The following is a 23,812-nucleotide window of genomic DNA, read 5'->3' as shown; positions in this document are numbered from 1 at the left end:
GGCCGTGGACCTGTGGGTCCTGCTGGCCACTAACTTGTGGGTCCTGCTGGCTGCTGGCCTGTAGGTTCTGCTGGCCACTGACCTGTAGGTTCTGCTGGGAGCTGGCCATGGACTGTTTAGCCTGCTGGCCATAGCCTGTGGGGCCTGCTGTCCACTAGCCTAGGGTGAACAGATGTCCCTGGTTTCCGGGGACAGTCCCTGGACCGAGGACACTGTCCTTATATTAAGTCTGCTCCCAGTTCTGTCCCAACTTTGCAGGGCCGATCTGGGGTGGGTGCACTGCAAGCTGGGGCAGTGGGAGAGCGCCCAGGGCCGGCCCTACCATGGGTCCTACTGGGCCCATTGGGCTGCCTCGGAGAAGGGGGGGTGAGCACAGCTGTCATACAAAGAGCCGCCTCCTGAACTGGCTCCTATGATAGACAGCACACTGATAATGTGTATCTTAGGAGCCAGTCCAGGAGGCGGGACTTCACATGACAGCTACCACGCTGGGTAAGCGAGAGATCCCCGCTCTTTGTAACCCAGCGGCTCTCTTCTCTCTAATCCCCATGCACTGAACAGACTGCATTGATGGGCACTGATGAGGCTGAGCTAATGGGCACTGGTGAGCCTACATTGATGGATACTGGTGAGGCTGCGCTGATGGGCATTGGTGAGGCTGCGCTGATGGGAACTGGTGAGGCTGCATTGATGGGTACTGGTGATGGTGAGCTGATTTGGTAGTTCAATGGGCCACTTGACTGGACTTGCCCCCTTGGCCTAAGGCTGCCAGCCCTCCCCTGATACAGTATATATCTATTTATGTTCAATATATCATATATTTACCTGATAAAAGTTGGATACAGCTCAGCATTCACCAAACAAATCATTTCCAAGGAAAGTGTAATCCCCATTCTGCTTAAACATCCTAGTGTCACTCTTAACCAATGTAGACCTGAAAAAGAAAAGTACAAGACTGATGTCTTACAAACAGGGCCTCATTGTTGTCAGAACATTTGTGATGAATTATTAGAACAGTACAGAGTGTGTTATAATATTTAACCTTTCATCTAATCTTTAAATGGTTACTTGCATTTGTTATTTTGAAAAGCCAAAATACACAGTATAAATAAAGTAAAAGTAGTAATGAACAAAAGCAATTTTGGGGTATACCAATCTTTTTTGCCCAGGCAGTCATTATCATGGTCTACATTACTGGAGGTGTGTCATTTGCCTATATATTTGTTGTAATGTGTCTCTTTTTCCCATCTTACTAAGTTGGGAGGTATGGAGACCAGTACTTACACGTAAGTAGAAATAGGAGCAATGTAATGGTTTGGTATGACTTGCAGGCATTTGTGTGTGCAGTGGTCTAGCTTTAAGGGGTAACTCCACTTTTGTGTGAAAAACCAAATAGCAAATAGAAAAAAAGAATATATTGTATACAATTGCTACTCAAGTCATATTGTGAATTATAATAATAATATTATAAAAAATGACCTTTCCTTTTCAATCTGCAGCGGTGTACAGCCGATACACTTGTACTGGGCCCGAGTGTCTGTAGGGGCCCGGCGGCAACCAGGAAGTGTGCAGGAGAGAAGAGCCGGTGTTCTGGCATATAGAGTCCAGTCATCGGATACTGTCCGCCCAGTACTGCTCAGGCGCAGCGCTTGTGCAGTACGGAGCAGAAGGAGCTTTGGAAAATCTCCGAAGATGAATGGTGCCTGCACAGTGCGTCGAGGTGGTAGCCCCACCATCCAAGTGGACATAGGGCTGCCAATATTAGAGGGCCCCTCATGGGCTCGCTTCGCTCGCCGCGCTTCGCTCACCACGCTTCAGGCGCGGCCTCGCTGTTTTTATTCTAACTCTGTGACCACTTGGATGGTGGGGCTTGAACCTGGACTCACGGCGCAGGCGCCGTTCATCTTCGGCTATTTTCGGAATCTGTGTGGGCTGTGTACTGCGCATGCGCAGTACACAGCGGACATTATCCGATGGGGGACACAATATGATAGGACACTGGAGGAAATATAGTGCAGGTCTGCAGGAGAGAAGCGGCCGTAGGCTAAGCATAGTAAACTGGCATGGCTGGAACTCGGGAGATGGTATGGGGGAGGGACTCAACAGACTTTCAACTGCTCATTGACTGTGGAGGCAGCAGGAGGTGGGCTACTCCGCCTCCTGCTGCCTCCTTAGTCAATAGGTACACAGAGTGCACTGTCCATCACTGAAGAGCCTCCTGCTTCCTGTGTTGGTGGGAGTGACAGAATTCCTCTGTAAAGAAGCTGCTGCAGAGATCGAGGTAAGTGAAAAAAAAAGTGTTTCCCTGAAGCTGCTAGAAGAAATGTACAGTGCACACAGCCTGTGCTCCCCTATTAATACCACATGTGTAGCATAGGTGTCAGTTTATGTCACCATGTTAAAAGGACAGCAATATGGGTAGCATTACAGTGATTGTTATTAGTCCAGGTTCACTAAACTAGCCAATGCTCTGAAAGCAATTCATACTGTCTGTGTTAATGGGGGAATGGAACAATTTTTTTCCTGCAATCCGTGGGACACAGATGGGGGAAAAAAATCATAATTTGGCCAAAATGGGGAAAAAAGTGCTTGCTTTATATATATACTTTAGTATGAAACATAACTAGAACATCTAGCAGGGTTATGTCATTGCAGGAGATTTCCCCTCACTTTCTGTCTTGATGTCACCAGCACAGGAAAAGAGGAAATCTCCATGTGGGAATATAGCCCGAAATTTGTATTTATATATATATATATATTAAATAAATATTATAATTTGGACGTTATAAGGCAATAATTGCAAGCTATTTCCCCACAGTGAAATCCCCCCTCTTCCTGTTCTGGTGACACTAATGCCGCGTACACACGATCAAACTATCCAAGTCCGCTGGACAATCTGCCCGTGTGTGGGCTCTGACTGACTTTTTTTTCCCCGCGGGTCCGGCGGACAATCCGGCTGTGTGTGTGCTAGTCCGCCGGACTTTTGAAATGAACGGACTTTCCCACACACGGAGGAATGTCCGTTCATTTTGAACGCAGCTCCAGGTAGCCGGGACTAGCGAAGGAAGTCAATGTCACCGCCTTCGGCGCCAAAATTGACACGTCGCTGGCCCCGTCACCTGGTATGGACTTAAAGGGGAAGCCCCCCAAGGTCCATATAAGACCCTTATCCGAGCACGTAGCCCGGCTGGTCAGGAAATGGGTTGGGGACGAGCGAGTAGCCCCCCCGAGCCGTACCAGGCCACGTGCCCTCAACATGGGGGGTACTTTGGGGAAGGGGGCGCGTGCGTGTCACAGTCCCAGAGGATGCTGGGACTGTGACATCATAATGGGCGGGGACATCACCCGGTGACCCTGCCCATTGTCCCTATATAAGTCGCCACGCAACACGTCCCTGTCATTACGGCCGAGATAACAGCGTTGAGTCAACATCTCAAGGAAGAAGAAAAGAAGAGAAGAGAAGAAGAGTAGACGGCGACAGAAGACCGGCCCACCGCTAGTAAAAGAGCTAAAGGAAGAAAGCGGAGGCCCAGCAAGAAGAACCAAAGAGGGGAACAAGACCCCCGAAGTCGGAGGAAGTCCCCCGGGCAGCGACGAAGAAGAAAGCCAGGCTCATCCACTAGTAAAAGAGCTAGCAGAAGATAGCGGAGGAGTCCGGCGAGAAGACCCCCCAAGACGGAAGAAGACCCCTGGAGCTGTGCAATAAATTATTTTAAACCCTTGTGTTTTGTGTTTTATTAAAAAAAATTCACAAGTGAATGGTTAGGGGTACATTGTACCCCATACTCATTCACAAAGGGTGGGGGGCCGGTATCTGGGGTCCCCCCTTATTAAATGAGGCTCCCGGCCCGCAGACTCCGACAACCAACGACCAGGGTTGTTGGGAAGAGGCCCTTGTCCTCATCAACATGGGGACAAGGTGCTTTGGGGTGGGGGGCACGGCCCCCCTTCCCCAATGCACCCCCCCCATGTTGAGGGCACGCGGCCTGGTAAGGCTCAGAAGGGGGGGCGCTCACTCGTCCCCATCCCCTTTCCTGACCGGCCGGGCTGCGTGCTCGGATAAGGGTCTTATATGGACCTTGGGGGGGACCCCCACACCGTTTTTTCGGCGTAGGGCTTCCCCTTTAAGTCCATACCAGGTGACGGGGCCAGCGACGTGTCAATCTCACTGCCGAAGTGCAGCCTTATCAGGGCATGTCAGTAAAGGAGAAAAAGTACCTGTTTGCAAAATTTTATAACAAACTAGAATCCAGGGGACAAGGTAAGTACATTTTCCCTGCAAGGCATCTGACTCGGGGTTACCGCTAATGGTACTGAAATTCCACCCCGAGCCAGACACGGGAATACCGCCAGGGAGGTTACAACGGAGTTCCGAGAATTCTTTATTTTTATTTTTTAACCACTTGCTTACTGGGCACTTAAACCCCCCTCCTGCCCAGACCAATTTTCAGCTTTCAGCGCTGTCGCACTTTGAATGACAATTGCGCGGGCATACAACACCGTACCCAAATTAAATTTTTATCATTTTTTCCCCACAAATAGAGCTTTCTTTTGGTGGTATTTAATTACAGCTGGGAGTTTTATTTTTTGCTAAACAAACAAAAAAGATGCAAAAAAAAATCATGTTTAACCACTTGCCGACCGCCGCACGACGATATACGTCGACAGAATGGCACGGGCAGGCATATGGGCGTATATATACGTCCCTGCCTTCCCGCGGGTGGGGGGCCCGATAGGGCCTCCCCCCCGGTGCCTGCGGTGGTCGGTATTCGTTCTGGAGCGATCCGGGATGAGGGGGCGGCCATTCATTCATGGCCACCCCCTCGCGATCGCTCCCGACGAATGGAAATGCTCCGTGACATCACTTCCTCTCCTGTAATGTAAACACAGGAGAGGAAGTGATGTAATCTCTCCTCCGTGTCGGTATTTTTCATTCCGGCACCGAGGAGAGAGGATCGGTGAGTTGCACCAACACGACACTACATAGTAGAACATGCCAGGCACACTCACCCCCCCTTCACCCCCCGATCACCCCCCCAATTACCCCTGCCCCCCCAGTCACAGTGACACCAATTGCATTTTTTTTTTTTTTTGCATTGGTGTCATTTGTGACTGTAATAACTGTTAGGGCAGTTAGGGTTAGCCCCCTTTAGTTCTAAGTTACCCCCCTAACCCCCCCAATAAAGGTTTAACCCCGTGATCACCCCCCGTCGCCAGTGTCACTAAGGCTGGGTTCACATTGCAGCGGTTTATGAGAACGGATGTGATTCGCACCGCACTGCAGTGCAAATCACATCCGATCTCTGTGCGATTCGAGTTCAGCCATACAGATAGTATGGCTGAATTCGTGTTGCACCCACCGCACCCGCCGCAAACTCGCACGGGACCCTTTTTTTGGTCCGCAGCAGAATCGGATCGCATGGGTGTTCACACCATGCGATCCGAGTTTGCAGATCGCACTGCGATATGCGAACTGATCTGGGGGTGTCATTAACATTTCACTGACACTCCCAGCAGTTCGCATAGGGCAGTGTGAACTGCCGCCGGGAGGCATGCGATGCCGGAACCCGCCGCGGATTCGTGGCGTTCCTGCATCGCTCCAGTGTGAACCCAGCCTAATAAGCAATCGTTTTTTTGATCGCTGTATTAGTGTCACAGGTGACGCTAGTTATGCAGGTAGGTATTTAGGTTCGCCGCAGCTTTTTATAGCGCCAGGGACCCCCATATACTACCGCATAAAGCCCCCTGATTGCCCCCTAGTTAACCCTTTCACCAGTGATCACCATATAACTGTTACAGGTGACGCTGGTTGGTTAGTTATTTTTTTATAGTTTCAGGGCACCCGCCATTTATTACCTAGTCTCACTAGTGTACCCCTAAATTTAGGGGTGTCTACTTTCCAAAATGGGGTCATTTGGGGGGGGTTTGTGCCATCTTGGCATTTTATGGCCTTCAAAACTGTAACGCCCTTAGAAAGCCTGAAGGCGGTGCTTGGTTTTCAGGGCCCCGTACGCGGCTAGGCTCCCAAAAAATCCCACACATGTGGTATCCCCGTACTCAGGAGAAGCAGCAGAATTTATTTTGGGGTGTCATTTCACATATGCCCATGGCATGCGTGAGCAATATATAATTTAGTGACAACTTTTGTCATTATTCAATCGCTTGAGGCAAAAAATATTCAATGGGCTCAACATGCCACTTATCAATTTCCTTAGGGGGTCTACTTTCCAAAATGGGGTCATTTGGGGGGGTTTTGTACTGCCCTGCCATTTTAGCACCTCAAGAAATGAGATAGGCAGTCGTAAACTAAAAGCTGCGTAAATTCCAGAAAACGTACCTTAGTTTGTAGATGTGACAACTTTTGCGCAAACCAATAAATATACAGTTATTGACTTTTTTTTTACCAAAGACATGTGGCTGAATACATTTTGGCCTAAATGTAGGACTAAAATTGAGTTTATTGGATTTTTCTAATAACAAAAAATAGAAAATATCATTTTTTTTTCAAAATTTGCGGTCTTTTTATTTTTATTACGCAAAAAATAAAAATCGCAGAGGCAATTAAATACCATCAAAAGAAAGCTCTATTTGTGGGAAGAAAAGGACGCAAATTTTGTTTGGGTACAACATTGCATGACCGCGCAATTACCAGTTAAAGCAGCGCAGTGCCAAATTGTAAAAAGACCTCTGGTCATTGACCAGCAAAATGGTCCGGTCTGAAAGTGGTTAATAGTTTGTTATAAAATTTTGCAAACAGGTCATTTTTCTCCTTCATTGAAGTGTGCGGATGAGGCGCACTGATAGGCTGCACTGGTGGGCACTGATAGGCTGCACTGGTGGGCACTAATAGGCTGCACTGGTGGGCACTGATAGGCATAGTTAAGGCGGCACTAATAGGCAGAGATAAGGTGGCACCGATAGGCACAGATAAGGCAGTACTGATGGGCACAGATAAGGCGGCACTGATGGGCAAAGATGGGCACAGATAAGATGGCATAGGTGGGTGGCACGGATGGGTGGCACTAAGGGGCACTGATAGGTACCACTGATAGATGGGACTGATGGGCACTGATAGGTGGCACTTATAGGTGGCTCTGCTGGGCACTGATGGGCGGCACTGATGGGCACTGGTAGATGACACTGATGGGCACGATATGTGGCACTGGGGTGCAGCACCGTTGTTGAGGCAGATTGCGGGTGGCACTGTGGGCACTGATGGGTGGCACTGTGGGCACTGATGTGTGGCACTGTGGGCACTGCTTGGTGGCACTGTGGGCACTGCTGGGTGGCACTTATGGGGGGCACTTATTTATTCCTGAGGGGGGCAGGTGGGCACTAGTAAGCTGGCCGTGATCGGGACTGATGTCCCGATCACGACCGCCGGTGATCGGCTCTTTTTTTTTCTCCTCGCGCTGTCAGCGCGAGGAGGAATAATAGCCGATTGCCGGCTCCGTTGTATCACATGATCAGCTGTCATTGGCTGACAGCTGATCACGTAGTAGACTCGCCGATCACAGAGAATGCCACGCGCGCCCGTCAGGGGGCGCGCAGGCCGCTAGTGCACGGGACGACGTCAATAGACGTAGTCCCGGCAAAGGAGGTCCGCGCTGTAGCCGTCATTTGGCTATAGCGCAGGTCTCAAGTGGTTAAAGTCAGCAGCTACAAATACTTCAGCTGCTAATTTTTAAAATAAGGACACTTACCTGTCCAGGGCGCCCGGCTGTCGGGTGGAGGTGCCGCCATCCTCGGTAAGGGAATCAGGAAGTGAAGCCTTGCGGTTTCATTTCCTGGTTCCCTACTGCACATATGTGACTCACACTATGCTATCCCACTGGTCCCTGCTGTTATCTGGAACCCGTGTGTCCCTCAGAATACAGCGGGGGGAGTGGCATAGATACCCCCGGGCGGCTTGAGTATCTATGCCTGGAAGTGGGAGCAAAATACCTGTATTAGACAGGTGTCTGCTCCCTCCTCCCCCCTGAAAGGTGCCAAATGTGACACCGGAGGAGGGGAGGAACTGGAAAAGTGGAACTCCACTTTAATATTAACTTAATATTGCGCCCAAGTGATCCTATGCAGCAAGTAAGTGACCAGGTGCAGAGTTTCCCTAGTGGTCTGTACTCATTGTACCTATATTAATACATGTATGCATACAAGCTGAGGGCAGGTAGAGTGGAAATACATCTACTGTACTTCTAAAGCTGGGAACCAATAGTGGAAGCACATGGACTTGTCCTTCATAGGTGTCTTACAGACTTACCTTCAGGAATGAAAGCTGTAACAAGGCAGGCCAGACCTGTCACAAAAGAACCCACTGCCCACGGATATCGGCGCCCAATGCGATCCACTGTAACTATTATTATAAATGCTGCAGGGAATTCCACCATAGCAGAGATGAAAAAGTCGAAGTAAACGTTTTCAGACGTGTATCCAATGTGTAAAATTAGTCCTTGGTAAACAACAGCACACGTAAACCTAAAGACACAGGAAAGAACATGAAAAGCATGTTTAAATTAAGTGAATAGTCATGCCTGGTGCCCAGGATGCCCAGACATGGCTTAAAGCGGTATTAAATACAAAACCAAAGATGTAATATATTGCAGCTTACTAATCCTTAGTTGTGGTGGCTGCATTAGATTTCTTTTCTTAAGCCCCATACACACTATTAGATTTTCTGCAGATTTTTGTCTTCAGATTTACCAAAACCATGTAGTGCAAGGGCCTGCCTGATTGCATACAAATTGAAACTCTGAAGGTTTGACCTCATATTATATGGTTTTGGTAAATCTGCATACAAAAATCTGCAGAAAATCTAATAGTGTGTATGGGGTCTTATGCCCTGTAAACACAGTTGGAAATTTTGATGGAAAAAGTCTGATCGGATTATGCTGTCGGAAAATCTGATCGTGTGTGGGCTCTATCGGACTTTTTCTGTCGGATTTTTCGACGCACAAAGTTTGAGAGCAGGATCTGAAATTTTACGACAAAATCCGATCGCATAAATTCAGATCGTGTGTAGACAATTCCGTTGGACAAAGTGCCACCCATGCCATGCTTACAATAAACTAAGAGACAAAAGCTATTGGCTACTGCCCCAATTATAGTCCCGACGTACGTGTTTGACGTCACCTCGTTCAGAATGATTGGATTTTCTGACAACATTGTGCGACCGTGTATATGCAAGACAAGTTTCGGCCAAAATTCGTCGGAAAAAATCTGATGGATTCTGTGGTCGGAATGTCCGACTGTGTGTACAAGGCATTAGGCTTTTTCACCTCTGTTTTTACCTGGTGATCTGGCCAGTAACACCCCTCCGATATTAGTGAGACCCAGCTCTGGATGAATGAACACAGAAGGCACAGCAAACAGCAGCATTGTCAGTCTGGGGGGAAGGGCGTGTTAGATGTACTAGAAGATTTAAATACATTAACAAATTGAAGCCAAACTCCAGCTCACACTTTATAATCAGTTGCAGCAAACAGTGCTTTCCTTTTGCGATATAGGTTACATAGTTAGTAAGGTTGAATAAAGACACCAGTACATCCAGTTCAACCTGAGTGAGTGTCTACAATTGTCCCTATCCCTGGACATTGTACATTGCACACTCACATTGGTCCCTACATCCTCAAGGAGCCCACAATCCAAGGTCCCCATTCATATACTAGGCCCAATTTTGGACAGAAGCCAATTAACCTACCAGCATGTCTTTGGAATGAGGGAGGAAACCGGAGTACCCGGAGGAAACCCACGCAGGCACAGGGAGAACATGCAAACTCCAGGCAGGTAGTGTCATGGTTGGGATTCAAACCAGCGACCCTTTTTACTGCTAGGTGAGAGTGCTAACCACTAGAGTTGCTGTCTTCCTGATGAAGTGTATGGTCCTGAAACAATGCATTTTTAGGATAAATAAAGAGGCTCTTTTTGAACATTCAATGAAACATAGACATGTGCAATTCGTTTCGTTCCAAATTTGTTTTATAACGAATTTCAACAAATTTGTTAATTCGGAAATATTCAAATTAACGAAAACCCACTCATTTAAAAATGCATAAATTCAAAAATTCGTAAATTCTTAAATCCAATAACCCAAAAATTCACAAATCTGAAGTAATAACTAACAAATAATAACTATTACTAACTATTAAATTATAGGTATTGGAATTTTAATTTCAAGTTTGGCTGTTAGTGAATGTAACAAATACTAAATTTACCTGAAGTTACGAATTATCTGAAATAAGGAATGCCATATCTAAACGAATGGAATGTCATGAATTAATAATAATAAATAATGATAATAAAAAAGTTTTTTTTATTTTTTCCATGAAAATGTTATTGAAGGTAAAACGAATAACAGCTCAGTAAGTAGCATTACAGAAGTAAATAGTTTTACAGAGGATATGGACACATAATTTATCCAAGACAGAGCATTCATCTAGAACAAAACATCATTTAAAAACGTTTTATTATTAATTATTATTAATTTGTTCCGTTCCATTTGTTTAGATGCGGCATTCGTTATTTTGGCGGCGGCGGCAGAGACAATCGGAACTTCACCCTTGCTGGAGGGGAAGATGGCCCCCACCCATCTCCATAACATTGCAGGGTAGAAGGAACGTCAAAACATCACTTCAACCCATAGCTCTTAAAGGGCCATTTAAAAAAAAAAAATTTAAATTACAATTAAAAAAAATTTTTTATTGCATTTTAGTGTAAATATGAGATCTGAGGTCTTTTTGACGCCAGATCTCATATTTAAGAGGTCTTGTAATGCTTTTTTTTCTATTACAAGGGATGTTTACATTCCTTGCAATAGGAATAAAAGTGAGACCATTTTTATTTTATTTCAAAAACTGTGTAAAAATTAAAAATAAAAGGTAAAATAAATAAGAAATATGAAAACGGTGTTCAAACCACACATGTGAGGTATCACCGCAATCGGTAGAGCAAGAGCAATAATTATAATCAGACCTCCTCTGTTACTTATAACATGCAACCTGTATAATTCTTTAAATGTCGCCTATGGAGATTTTTAAGAGTAAAGGTTTGTCGCCATTTCACAAGCGGGAGAAATTTTGAAGCGTGACATTTTGGGTATCAATTTACTTGGCGTAACATTATCTTTCACAATATAAAAAAAATTGGGCTAACTTTACTGGTGTCTTATTTTTTTATTCAAAAAAGTGTATTCTTTCCAAAAAAAGTGTGATTGTAAGACCGCTGCGCAAATACGGTGTGACAGAAAGTGCTGAAAGTATTGCAACGACCACCATTTTATTCTTTAGGGTGTTAGAAAAAAATGTATAATGTTTGGGGAGTGTTAGTAATTTTCTAGCAAAAAATTATGTTTTTAACTTGTAAACAACACATCTCAAAAAGAGGCTCGGTCCTTAAAGAGGAAGTAAACCCTTCCAAACAACTTGGACCTATAGGTAAGCCTAGATTAAGGCTTACCTGTAGGTCCAAGCAATATCTCCTAAACCTATATGGTTTAGGAGATATTTGCCCGAAAATGGGCACCGCTGTCTACGGCGCATGCGCCGTAGACAGCGGCGCGCAGGCGCACTAAATGCGGCAAATCCAAGAATGGATTTGCCAAATTTGTCGACTCCCGTGCGCATGCGCGGGAGTGACGTCATCGCGGCTTCGCCGTATGACAGCGGCGGAGCTGCGAGGCGCGACTCCCGTGCGCATGCGCGGGAGTGACGTCATCGCGGTTGCGCCGCTGTGATTCGTCGGAGCTGCGAGACGCCACAAGCAACATGGATGTGGCGGACTACAGGGGACAGCGGCGACTTCGCTGGCTCCTGTGTCAGGTAAGTGACACATAATGAGCTACTATGCGATGCATAGTAGTCCATTATGCTTTACCTTTGCAGGGAAAAAAAGAGGAAGTAAACCCATCAGGGTTTACTTCCTCTTTAATTGGTTATAGAGTATTTCACTTGTGAGGTAACACTTAGAGAATGGTGTGTCATTCTGGCCCCACCTAGTAAAAAGGACATTTTGAAAGTTTTGTAGAGAGTTCAAAGGAAGGCAACTAATTTGATGAAAGGTTTTGATGAAATCGTACACCGACAGATTGGAACACGTTTGGTTTGCAAAAAAGGATTATTTAGATGCGATTTCCAAAACATGTTTAAACATTTTTAAGGTTATTATAAATAATTTGTAAATTACATTTTCATCCCATTGACTATACAAAGGACAAGTTTTATTATCAGTTTGGGAAAGGGTTCTTTACAGTCAGAATGGTTAAGCTGTGGAATGCTTTACCACATGGAAAATAAATGGCAAATCAGTGATGGAGAATAAAATAGGATTCTTTCCTTGAAGCTAGTAATAAAAATTCTAGGCAAGTAAGTTATTAGATAAATATTTTGACACAGAGCATTGAGCCAACTATCTTTGGGGGTTAGGATTTTCTTTTCTTCCCATGTAGTTCGGTGTAGCGAATGGATTAAAATAAAAAATAAAAAAAATATGGATTTTTATTTTCCATTATTCTGGACCAAACCTGCAGAAGTTATGTTTGGTATCAGCCTATTTTTAATATAATTTAGCTATGTAAAATAAGAAGATAACAAAGTTTTATATCTGCTGCTAAAAGATTCTGCAGATATGTATAGTTACAGATAAATGCATCATACCAGATATACATTAAAATGAAAGTGTGTTTTCTTATCTGGGGAGTTCTGACAAGGTCTTTGAAAGATGGAACTTGTTTATCGCCAGTGTCTTCATTTGCAGTTAGGCTCTGTAATTAAAAGAGTACACTTACATAAAATCAGCTTTTTATCACGTGTTTTTGTTAAAGCTCATGAAAGAAGGCTGTAAGATCTTGCTTGGCAACTAGGGATGGGCCGAAAATCCCTTGGTTCGGTTTGCACCAGAACATGCGAACAGGCAAAAAATAAGTTCGAACACCGTTAAAGTCTATGGGACACGAACGTCAAAAATCAAAAGTGCTAATTTTAAAGGGTTATATACAGGTTATAAAAAGTGTTTGGGAACGTATATTAATGCAAAACATTTTTTAAAAACTGAAGTTTTTTTTCGGGAGCAGTGATTTTAATAATGCTTAAAGTGAAACAATAAAAATTAAATATTCCTTTAAATATTGTGCCTGGGAAGTGTCCGTAATTTGCCTGTAATTAGCGCATCTTTCCCATGTTTATAACAGTGCCACAGCAAAATGATATTTCTAAAGGAAAAAATTTCATTTAAAACTGCTCACGGCTGTAATGTATTGTCGGATATCAGCAATATAGATAAAAATACCAAAAAAAATTACGTGGATGTCCCCCCAAAAATCCATACCAGGCCCTTTAGGTCTGGTATGGATATTAAGGGGAACTCCACACCCAAATTTAAAAAAAATGGTGTGGGGGTCCCCCAGCCCCTATATACTCTGAACAGCAGGGTGATATTTGATGCTAGTTTAACCTTTAATCCACATGTACAAAATGTTGTCAGAACATCTTTTTTCCCCTTGAGAAACATTGCTCGGCTGCGTCCTATGCTATCATACATTGTAGCTGAAAAGCTGATCATTCATACATTTGTGTTCTCCCGACTTGGCTACTGCAATGCTCTACTCACTGGTGTATCTAAATCCTCTATTAATCAACTTCAATATGTACGAAATTCGGCAGCCAGAATCTTGACTAGGTCTGGTACAAGTGATCATATTACCCCCTGGAGTCCTTACACTTGCTACCTGTCAGGTTTAGCATAGACTTTAAGATCCTCTTGCTCACCTATAAGGCTCTTCATGGCTTGGCACCCCATTACCTATCTGAACTTTTATCAACTTAACCCCCCCTCTTAACCCCCGCTCCTCAAATTCTGGTTTGCTGTGTGTCCCCCCTACTCACCTACATTCAATGGGAGATAGAGCCTTCTCCTGCTATGATCAAAGACCCTGGAATTCACTTCCAAAGAACATCGGAGAGTTATCTTCTGTGAAATCTTTCAAATCAAATCTAAAGAAAAATTCTTTAGACAAGCTTTCACATAATTGTCCCTTTTTTCCTTTGTTTTATCCTGTGTAATTCTTGTGCTTTCTTTGTAAAACTCTTTGATAAGCTACCTTTAAAGGTGCTATATAAAATAAAAGTTTATTATTATTATTCTTACTAGTTAAACTTAAGCTGTACCCCATCCTATTTCTAAGCCTGCTACTTCTCATTCAACTGTCTAATGATAGAATTTCAGTAGTGACTCTGCCATTCAACAGTTACATAACATGGGGCATGACACCATACGGCAAGCTTAAATTATGTGTGTCTTCACAATGACAAAAAACTCATGGGAGTTACTCACCTGTAAAGTATTGGGTATTGGTTTCTTATTCTTCTTAGCAATCTTCTCAATAATTTCATTGGCCTTATCTTTCTGGTTTTGGGATAGGAGCCATCGAGGTGATTCTGGAACACACCTGTAATAAATTAACTTTTTAATATAAAGGCCATGTCACATTAACACATTTATAGCAGGGATCTGTAGCTAAATCAAAATGTATTTTTATCAAAAAACACATATATGAAGTAGCCAATAACAATAAAAAGGTAATCATTCAAGACATGACAATCATACAGTGTTTAAAACGCAATGTCCACCATTCATGCCCCCATCCAGTGATCGTTAATTGCTGAAGCAAAACAATATAAATGCACATTATTAGGCTCAATGCTAAGCAACAACAATATAGTAAGTGAAACAACATGTAAATTAATTAGATATGGATGCTCAGCCGCCTCCCAGCATGGGAAAGATCCAAGATGGTCAGACCTGTAATGATGAGAGCACCGTGGGTCAACAGTGGTCCAGAGGAGGTTAATGGAGCAAGAAAGTACATTCATTATAAGTATATGACATGAAAAGCTATGAGAAGTGTTAAGGGTTAAGATTAACCCATTTTCTAAAACCTCTCACTGTTGTATGTCTCCAGTCATTAGACACAAACTTGCAATAATGCCAGTCCCAGTCCTGATGGACCATGTGCAATACGGAAATTGAGTCCCAAACGAAGATAAAATGAAACAGTACTTATCGTGTGCTGGATGGAGGGGTGATCCTCAGTGCCGATTCCCAGCGGGGTTTGTCAGGAATGACAAAATGTTTGTGGCTTCCAGTCACAGGGCATGGTGGACAGAGAGACAGCCTAACTGGTTTCGCCAGTCACCAATGGCTGCATCAGAGGCATACAATTCTGCAAGGGGTCTGTTGCAGCTACACATCTCTCTGCTTGTCTTGTCTGGCAATTTTTAGTGGATACAGTATTGCTGCTGTCCTGACATTTTCAGGACAACCTGAACAATAAAGTAATGCACCCCCTAGTAGACGCACCAGGCTGTTCAAATTACATGCCTGCACAGCGCTGCTTCTCCCTGACTCAGATGAGATTAGGTGTCATAGGTGCATTGCACTTGATTTACTGCATGCAAATACACTGATCACTTTGCAAGGGAACTTGCACTTTGCAAGGGAATTTTCCCAGAAGCTTAGTGAATGAAGTAAAGCTCTCTCTTCATGATTAAAGTGGTATCAAACCCAAAACCAAGAATGTAATATATTGCAGCTTACCGAACATTAGATGCAGTGCCTGTGTTTCGCCAGACTAGGCGACTCGTCAAATTTTGTATTGGAAGTGATGTTTTGTTGCATCATTCTTGCTACACCCCGCACTTATCCACAGTAAGAATACAGTGAGAAGGTGGCAAGCGGACATCTTATTACACCCACCGGAGTCTTGCATTTCACACTTATTTTTAAAGTAAACAGAGCTTATATAGCAAAATTCAGTATTTTTAAATAAATGCCTAAATGGATTCAGTGGCATCATTGCTCTCTCTCTCTCCCTCCTCCTCACTCCGCATAGTGAGAGCAGTGGGTTCATTGGTTGCTATCAATCAAATCCAGCGACGAGAGAGTGGAGGTGGGGTAGATAGACTCACACAGAGCTCTGGATCAAGCCTGCATGTGTGCCACCATAACTCTAGCTTTACACACTATAAGCAGTTACAGCCAACAGTTTTTTTCTTTGGGGATAAAGGTTTTATATAAATAAAAAAAACTGATCATTAAATGTCATTAGTTTTTTTTTTTATTCTTGTAATTGATACATTTGCAGGAGATTGTTCTTTTGAAAAACAACAGACTTACTGGCAGGATCACCAGGTGAAAATAAAGGAAAGAAAGCCTGCAAAGGGAAACCAATATAGCCATCACATCTAAGAATTGGTAAGCTGCAATGTAATAAATGTTTGCTTTTGGGTTTAATACTGCTTTATGTTCTTTTGGACGAAACATGCTAGAGCAGGTATGACAGACAAAATGTAATACTGTGGCTCTAAATAAAGTATTTTAATACTATGGTGTCATCAATGTGTGTTCCTCTCCTTCCAATTGAACACATTCATTGAACAGGGACACACTTTAGGGCAGGTATCCAATGGAGACTGGGGGACCAGAGGGAAAAGGAAGTCTCAAAATGATAACGTTTGCTGTGTCTATTCGCTTTGTTTGGGAATTTTCCCCAGAGCATAGAGAATGAGGTGAAGCAGTCTCACTGTGCAATGGTGAGTTTGTATTGATGGGCAGTGAGGCTGCATACATGAGCAGTGAGGTTGCATACATAGGCACAGTAAACAACAGAGAGAATCAGGCGCCTGCTGAGAAAACTGTAATGGAGGGTAGATGGCAGTCTTGAGAGTGCTAGCTGCTAGGAGTGACTCCTGGGAAGGAGAGAGGTAAATATGCTGCAATGTTGTCCATCAAACGCTTGGACTCCCGTATGTGCCTCCATGAGGGTAGAGGAGGGTAAACTCAGTCTAAGCCCTTGTACACATGGTCGGACATTACGACAACAAAATAGGTCAGATTTTGTCCAACGGATTTTGTCTGAAACTGTTGCATACACACAGTCGGACAAAGTTGTCAGAAAATCCGATCGTACTTAACGTGATAACGTTATTTCATTAGGATGGGACTACGTTCAGGCTAGTAGCCAATAGCTTTGGTCTAGGAATTTGATCTGAGCATGCGTGGCACTTTTTCCGATCGGAATTCTCTACACATGATCGGACAAGGTCCGATCGGATCCTGTTGTCGGAAAATTTTATAGCCCAGCTGGAAAACTTGGTCCGTCGGATACTCTGCCGGAAACAGTCCGATGGAGCCCACACACTGTCGGATTATCCGAAAACGCGGTCCTATCGGACATTGTCCATCGGAATGTCTGACCGTGTGTACAAGGGCTAACAGTTTTAAACAGTGGAAAACAGCCTTTTTTTGTGTCTTTGATAAAGAAAAAGGAGGCACATACGGAAGTCCAAGCGCTTAATGAACAACATTGTAGCATCTATGCATGGGCACAGTGAGGCTGCATACATGGGCAGTGAGGCTGCATACATGGGCACAGTGAGGCTGCATACATGGGCACAGTGAGGCTGCATACATGGGCACAGTGAGGCTGCATTCATGGGCACAGTAAGGCTGCATTCATAGAACAGTGAGGTTGCATAAATGAGCAGTGAGGCTGCACACATGGGCACACTGAGGCTGCATACATGGACAGTGAAGCTGCATTCATGGGCAGTGAGGCTGAATACATGGACACAGTGAGGATGCATACATGGGCACAGTGAGGCTGGATTCATGGGCACAGTAAAGCTGCATTTGATAGGCACAATGAGGCTGCAATCATGGGCACAGTGAGGCTGCATTTGATGGGTACAGTGAGGCTGCATTGATGGGCATAGTGAGGCTGCATTGATGGGCAAGGGAGGCTGCATTGATGGGCACAGTGAGGCCGCAATGATGGGCACAGGGATGCTGTAATCATGGGCATTGGTGAGGCTGCATTGATCTCTTGTATCATGTCTGCAGTCTCTGACCATCTCTTGTATCACGCCTGCAGTTTCTGCTCACCAGAGTCACCCCCCCACGTTCCCAGAGTTCCTGGGGTCCCCCTTAATGATTGACCACTTTTACCACTTTTAAGTGGAATTTGCTTTTATTTATATATATATCACAGTATCTCACAAAAGTGAGTACACCCCTCACATTTTGTAAATAATTTATTATATCTTTTCATGTTACAACACTGAAGAAATTAAACTTTGCTACAAAGTAGTGAATGTACAGCTTGCATAACAGTGTAAATTTGTTGTCTCCTCAAAATAACATGCAGCCAATGTCTAAACTGCTGGCAACAAAAGCGAGTACACCTCTAAGTGAAAATGTCCAAATTAGGCCCAAAATTTCTATATTTTGTGTGGCCACCATTATTTTCCAGCACTGCCTTAGCCCTCTTGGGCATGGAGTTCACCAGAACTTCACAGGTTGCCACTGGAGTCCTCTTCCACTCCTCCATCACGACATCACGGAGCTGGTGGATGTTAGAGACCTTGCGCTCATCCACCTTTGGTTTGAGGATGCCCCACAGATGATCAATATGGTTTAGGCCTGGAGACATGCTTGGCAATCCATCACCTTTACTCTCAGTTTCTTTAGCAAGGCAGTGGTCATCTTGGAGGTGTGTTTGGGGTCGTTATGTAGGAATTCTGCCCTGCGGCCCAGTCTCCGAATGGAGGGGATCATGCTCTGCTTCAGTATGTCACAGTACATGTTGGTATTCATGGTTCCCTCAATGAACTGTAGCTCCCCAGTACCGGCAGCACTTATGCAGCCCCAGACCATGACACTCCCACCACCATGCTTGACTGTAGGCAAGAAACACTTGTCCCTGTGCTCCTCACCTGGTTGCCACCACACACGCTTGACACCATCTGAACCAAATAAGTTTATCTTGGTCTCATCAGACCACAGGACATGGTTCCAGTAATCCATGTCCTTAGTCTGCTTGTCTTCAGAAAACTGTTTGCAAGCTTTCTTGTACATCATCTTTAGAAGAAGTTTACTTCAGGGACGACAGCCATGCAGACCAATTTGGTGCATCATATGGTCTGAGTACTGACAGGCTGTCCCCCACCCCTTCAATTTCTGTAGCAATGCTGGCAGCACTGATACGTCTATTTTCCAAAAACAACCTCTGGATATGAGGTTGAGCATGTGCACTCAACTTCCTTGGTTGACTATAGTGAGGCCTGTTCTGAGTGGAACCTGTCCTGTTAAACTGCTGTATGGTCTTGGCCACTGTGCTGCAGCTCAGTTTCAGGGTTTTGGCAATCTTCTTATACCCTAGGCCATCTTTATGTAGAGCAACAAATATTTTTTTCAGCTCCTCAGAGAGTTCTTTGCCATGAGGTACCATGTTGAACTTCCAGTAACCAGTGAGAGGGTGAGAGTGATAACACCAAATTTAACACACCTGCTCCCCATTCATACCTGAGACCTTGTAACACTAATGAGTCACATGACACCTGGGGGGAGAAATGGCTAATTGGGCTTAATTTGGACATTCTCACTTTTGTTGCCAGCGGTTTAGACATTAATGACTGTGTGTTGAGTTATTTTTGAGGGGACAGCAAATTTACACTGTTATACAAGCTGTACACTCACTAATTTGCATTGTAGAAAAATTGTAATTTCTTCAGTGTTGTCACATGGAAAGCTAATAATAACGTATTTACAAAAATGTGAGGAGTGTACTTACTTTTGTGAGATACTGTTTATATAAAGCCCTATGTGCTTTCATATCTGTCTTCTCGATATATAATATACTCTTCAAATGTGTTTTAAAATTCATGGTTTTCCCTTTAATTAACAAGAATACAATGAAATTATGCTGTCGGGCTGATATAATAATGCTATGAGGGTGGTAAGACATTTTTTCCAGTTCTGTTTTTTATACCCAGTCCGACCCTGGTTTCTGCTAATCTTTATCTCTAGTAGAGTGAGCTTTATTTGTTGGTTTTAGAGTTTAGGAGTTGTTGAGTAGAGACTCCTTGTTGCAATAAAATGTATTTAACCACATACTGAAATTACTTAAAAAAAAATAACCAAAGGCAAAATGTTTTATTTTAGTGATGAATAGAGTGGAGTGGGATTAGAGCACCTGTCAGTTTTTATTGCTGTCTGTACCCCCATTAGGGAGATTCACCCTCTATATTTGTCCTGTTTATCATTGAAAGTGAAAATAAAAGAAAATCCCAAATTTTGGATTGACACTGGAACAGTAATAGAGGGGAAATCTTCCAATAGAGATACTAGTCCTAGTGACCCCCTGGGATTCCCTCACTTTGTAGGGATTTCCTGTCACTTCCTGTATTAGTTATGGGACAGGAAGTAAAGGAAAATCTCCCCGATGGGACACAGATGGTCCCAAAAGGAAAAATAACAGTTTTGCCTTTAGTTATACTTCAATGGTGCAGTCTCTTTTTGAGTGATATTGGAAAATCTTTCATACAATTTCATGTTAACTTTGTGCTCTTAAGGACTTACCATTTTCTCCCAAACAATATATAGAACTGTTTTTGCATTTGAAATATCAAATGTGAATTCATCGCTAGCTCTCTGAATTTTGGTTTGGGGGTTAAAGAATTTTATGTGAGATAGACATCACTAGACCCTGTTACTTGGAGCACCTGGGTCACCTGCTTTGTGCCACATTTAGGGACAGCCAGTCTGCAAGTGTTTTTTATTACCCAACATATCCTACAGAGTTTTGGCATCATTCAGCAGATTCAGTGGCAAGTAACTATTTTGGGTAACCGCAGACATCAATTATCTACTTAGCACCATTGACCTCTTAGATAAAGCAAATGGAAGACAGAGCTAGATGATGCTGTATCTCCTCCAGCCAGGAAATGAAGTAGGTCTATATGACTTCTAGCAGCTTCAAATGTGAGAAGCTCACAATGGACAGTGAAATCAGAATAAATCCTTTCAGTACTGGGATGGAACCACTACAATACTGAACCTAAGGCTGGCGTTCAGTTTTAAAGTGAATGTGACTTCGACTAAAGTAACTACAGTGCTACAGCACAGTCAGAGCCTTTGCTAATCTGACAAAGGATCCCTGTGGGGTTTATGAATTCTAAAGCTGGACATACATGGCTTAGTTGGCTGAACAAAAGAAACTGAACTGATTACCCCATCCACACATTTGAGATGAATGAGGAAATAATCCTTGCTGTATCATTGTATTCTGACAGCAGGACTGCCCTGCTATCAGACTACACTGATCAGCACTGCAGTCCATTGACTGCATGCGCTGATCAACTGCTGGTTTTGCAACAGGACAGTTCCACAGAAGTTTGTCTAACTATCAGCTTCTGTTGAACAGAGAGGGCTACACACAGGTTCCCGGTGAACCAGCCAAATTTCCATGCATGTATGACCAGCTTAAGTCAGATTTATACAAAGGGCCTCCATTTTTTCCAAGTAGTGATCACTCCCTGTGGCTAAAAAACACTCTTTATTATTTAATTATCAAATCCATGGAGCCCCTTTGGGCTAGAGAACTAAAACATGTGTCTCGAACATTGCCACGTGCCTTTACTTAAACACCAATGTTAGTTTATCCATAACTAGGCCAGGTCAGATTCACTGTATTTTAAAAGGTCTACTTTAAGCATACCTCCCAACATTTTTAGATGGGAATGTGGGACACCTACTAGCAAACGTATGTAGGAATAGGATACGCCCCATGCCACGCCCCCCTTGTAGTGCAAAGTGGATTTGCCTTTAATCAACCCCTATATGTTTGTTATATGTTCTATTTACATAGCATATCTAAAATAATTTCTAAAATATATATATTTTTTACCTTTTTAGTTGTTTGGAGCAGGTTAATACATAAAAACACTATAGGTAGCTTCTATTACTTTGAATTGATAGCAATGTGGCGATAAGAGACAGACTAGAGGAGAAACACTGAGAGACAGCACATTAACATACGACAAGCCACCGAAGGCTGGTGATCTTTAAAACAGAAAGCTCTACACATCTAGTTTACAACTAAAAATGAGATCAGGCAGCACAGTACAAACAAGGTTAATTATGGAAAACACTACTACCAGCCTCCTCATAAACTTTACATAAAAAGGTAACAAAGTGGGATGTTGTAGTAGAGGAGTCATCTGAAAAGCACATGTATAAAGGTAAGCAGCATTTTTTTTTATGTTCTTTTTTAAGTTATGCTATGTGAATGGGAACATCTAACAAATATAAAGACGTTATCCCAATTTTCCTTCAAAAGTGGAAATAATATATAATTTACTTTGCTGTTTCATATTTTTTTTTGGGAAGATTTTTTGAGATAGATAATTGCAGAATGTTACCAGTAATATGCCAGGAACATAAAGTTTGGCAGAGTGACTGCCAGCTGAAGCCATCTCCAGTTATTAATGAAATAAGCCACGCCTGCAAGTGCCAGAAGTCCAACTGTAAATGCAACTTGGTATATAACTCCGACAGTTTTTCTGTGATCCAAACCGACAATCTCTGCAACTAGAATGGGGTGACAATAGTAAGACATTTCTGAAATGCTGCGCTTATCTTGTTTTACACATGTGTATTAGTAGCAGTGTTAATTTTGACTTCAAATTTAGTTTTTGTTATAGTCTTTTGACTAAAATACCATTTTACTTTTAGTCGTATTTTAGTCTTCTGATTAAAACGCCACTTTACTTTTAGTCATATTTTAGTCTTCTAAATTGTTTTAGTTTTAGTCGTATTTTAGTTGACTAAAAACCCCACTACATTTTAGTAGTCTAAAATCTGTTGGATTCAGTTAAATTTCAATGCATTATTTAAGCATTTCTTTACAATTGCCAAACTCCTTATATACTCCTGGAGTACAAACCTCATGACATATTATTTATGGTATTAGGCTCCATTCACACCAAGGCATTCCGTTTTGCGGGCATGTTACTTTGAATGGCACTAAATAGAAGTGTGATTCTGCTGCGATAATCACCCGACAAATCGCAGTAAAATCGCGCAGATGGAATTGCGGGACCCCCAACGTCCCGCAATTCTGTTCAGCCATTCTGTTTGCGTGACTCTATCGTGATTCATTGGGTGATACATCGCGGCAAGATTTTGCCACGATTTGGTGCCATTGAAAATAGCGAGGATCGCAAGGGCGTCCCGCGATTTGCAGCATTTCCGAATCGCGGGCAGAATTTGCGGCGAAAACAGAACGCCGTGGTGTGAATGGAGCCTAAAGGTTTGAACATGCACTACAGACACCGATTTAGCCGTTGTGATATATAACGTCTTTATAAATAAAGCCAAGTTTCATAAACAAACAAATATATTGCTTTTATTCAAGCAGAATTACAACTTGAAAATATAAAAAAACAAAAAAAAACTGTAAACTCTATTGGCTGTAATGTCATTTCACATATTACCTGAATATACTACCAACATTAAATATTAAGAAGAAAAAAAGAAAATCCTTTTTATACATTTTTTTTTTCTTTCAGCATCTTAGCAGACGACTCCTGCATATTCTTATGTGGTAGTGTAATGTTAATTTTGACGTCAAATTTAGATTTAGTTTCAAAAATACCATTTTAGTTTGAGTCGTATTTTAGACTTTTGACTAAAATGCCATTTCAGTTGTAGTCGTATTTTAGTCATCTCAATTGTTTTAGTTTTAGTCGTATTTAACTAAATAGTATTAATTTAGTAATACTAAAATAGTATTAATTTAGTAATACTAAAATACATAATTTAGTCATACTTAAATAGTATTAAGTTACTAATACTAAAATAATATTTATTTAGTCGACAAAAATATTTTAGTCTATGAAATTAACACTGATTAGTAGTTCAATATTAAATATGTAACTATTGTTAATAGCCCTGTACAGCATGTATCTTATATCTTCTGCTCTGT

General features: G+C 42.8%; 1 protein-coding gene across 2 annotated transcripts in view; it reads right to left on the bottom strand.

The window, feature by feature from the left end:
• Window positions 1-23,812, bottom strand: part of LOC143987455 (solute carrier family 22 member 2-like) — an 84,674-nt gene that overhangs the window by 22,022 nt on the left and 38,840 nt on the right. For both annotated transcript variants that reach the window (XM_077486172.1, XM_077486173.1), the window contains exons 4-8: window positions 22,248-22,416; window positions 14,323-14,437; window positions 12,648-12,754; window positions 8,261-8,475; window positions 826-934 (exon numbers count right to left, since the gene is read on the bottom strand). In XM_077486172.1, the coding sequence (XP_077342298.1) occupies window positions 826-934; window positions 8,261-8,475; window positions 12,648-12,754; window positions 14,323-14,437; window positions 22,248-22,416 (715 nt within the window). The remainder of the gene's footprint in view (window positions 1-825; window positions 935-8,260; window positions 8,476-12,647; window positions 12,755-14,322; window positions 14,438-22,247; window positions 22,417-23,812) is intronic.

The sequence above is a fragment of the Lithobates pipiens genome, unplaced genomic scaffold (assembly GCF_037356315.1).
Source record: "Lithobates pipiens isolate NorthernLeopardFrog02 unplaced genomic scaffold, aLitPip1_a1.2 Scaffold_18, whole genome shotgun sequence".
Lineage (NCBI taxonomy): Eukaryota > Metazoa > Chordata > Amphibia > Anura > Ranidae > Lithobates > Lithobates pipiens.
The sequence above is the reverse complement of the archived record's forward strand: the minus strand, read 5'-3'. Positions and strand labels throughout refer to the sequence as shown.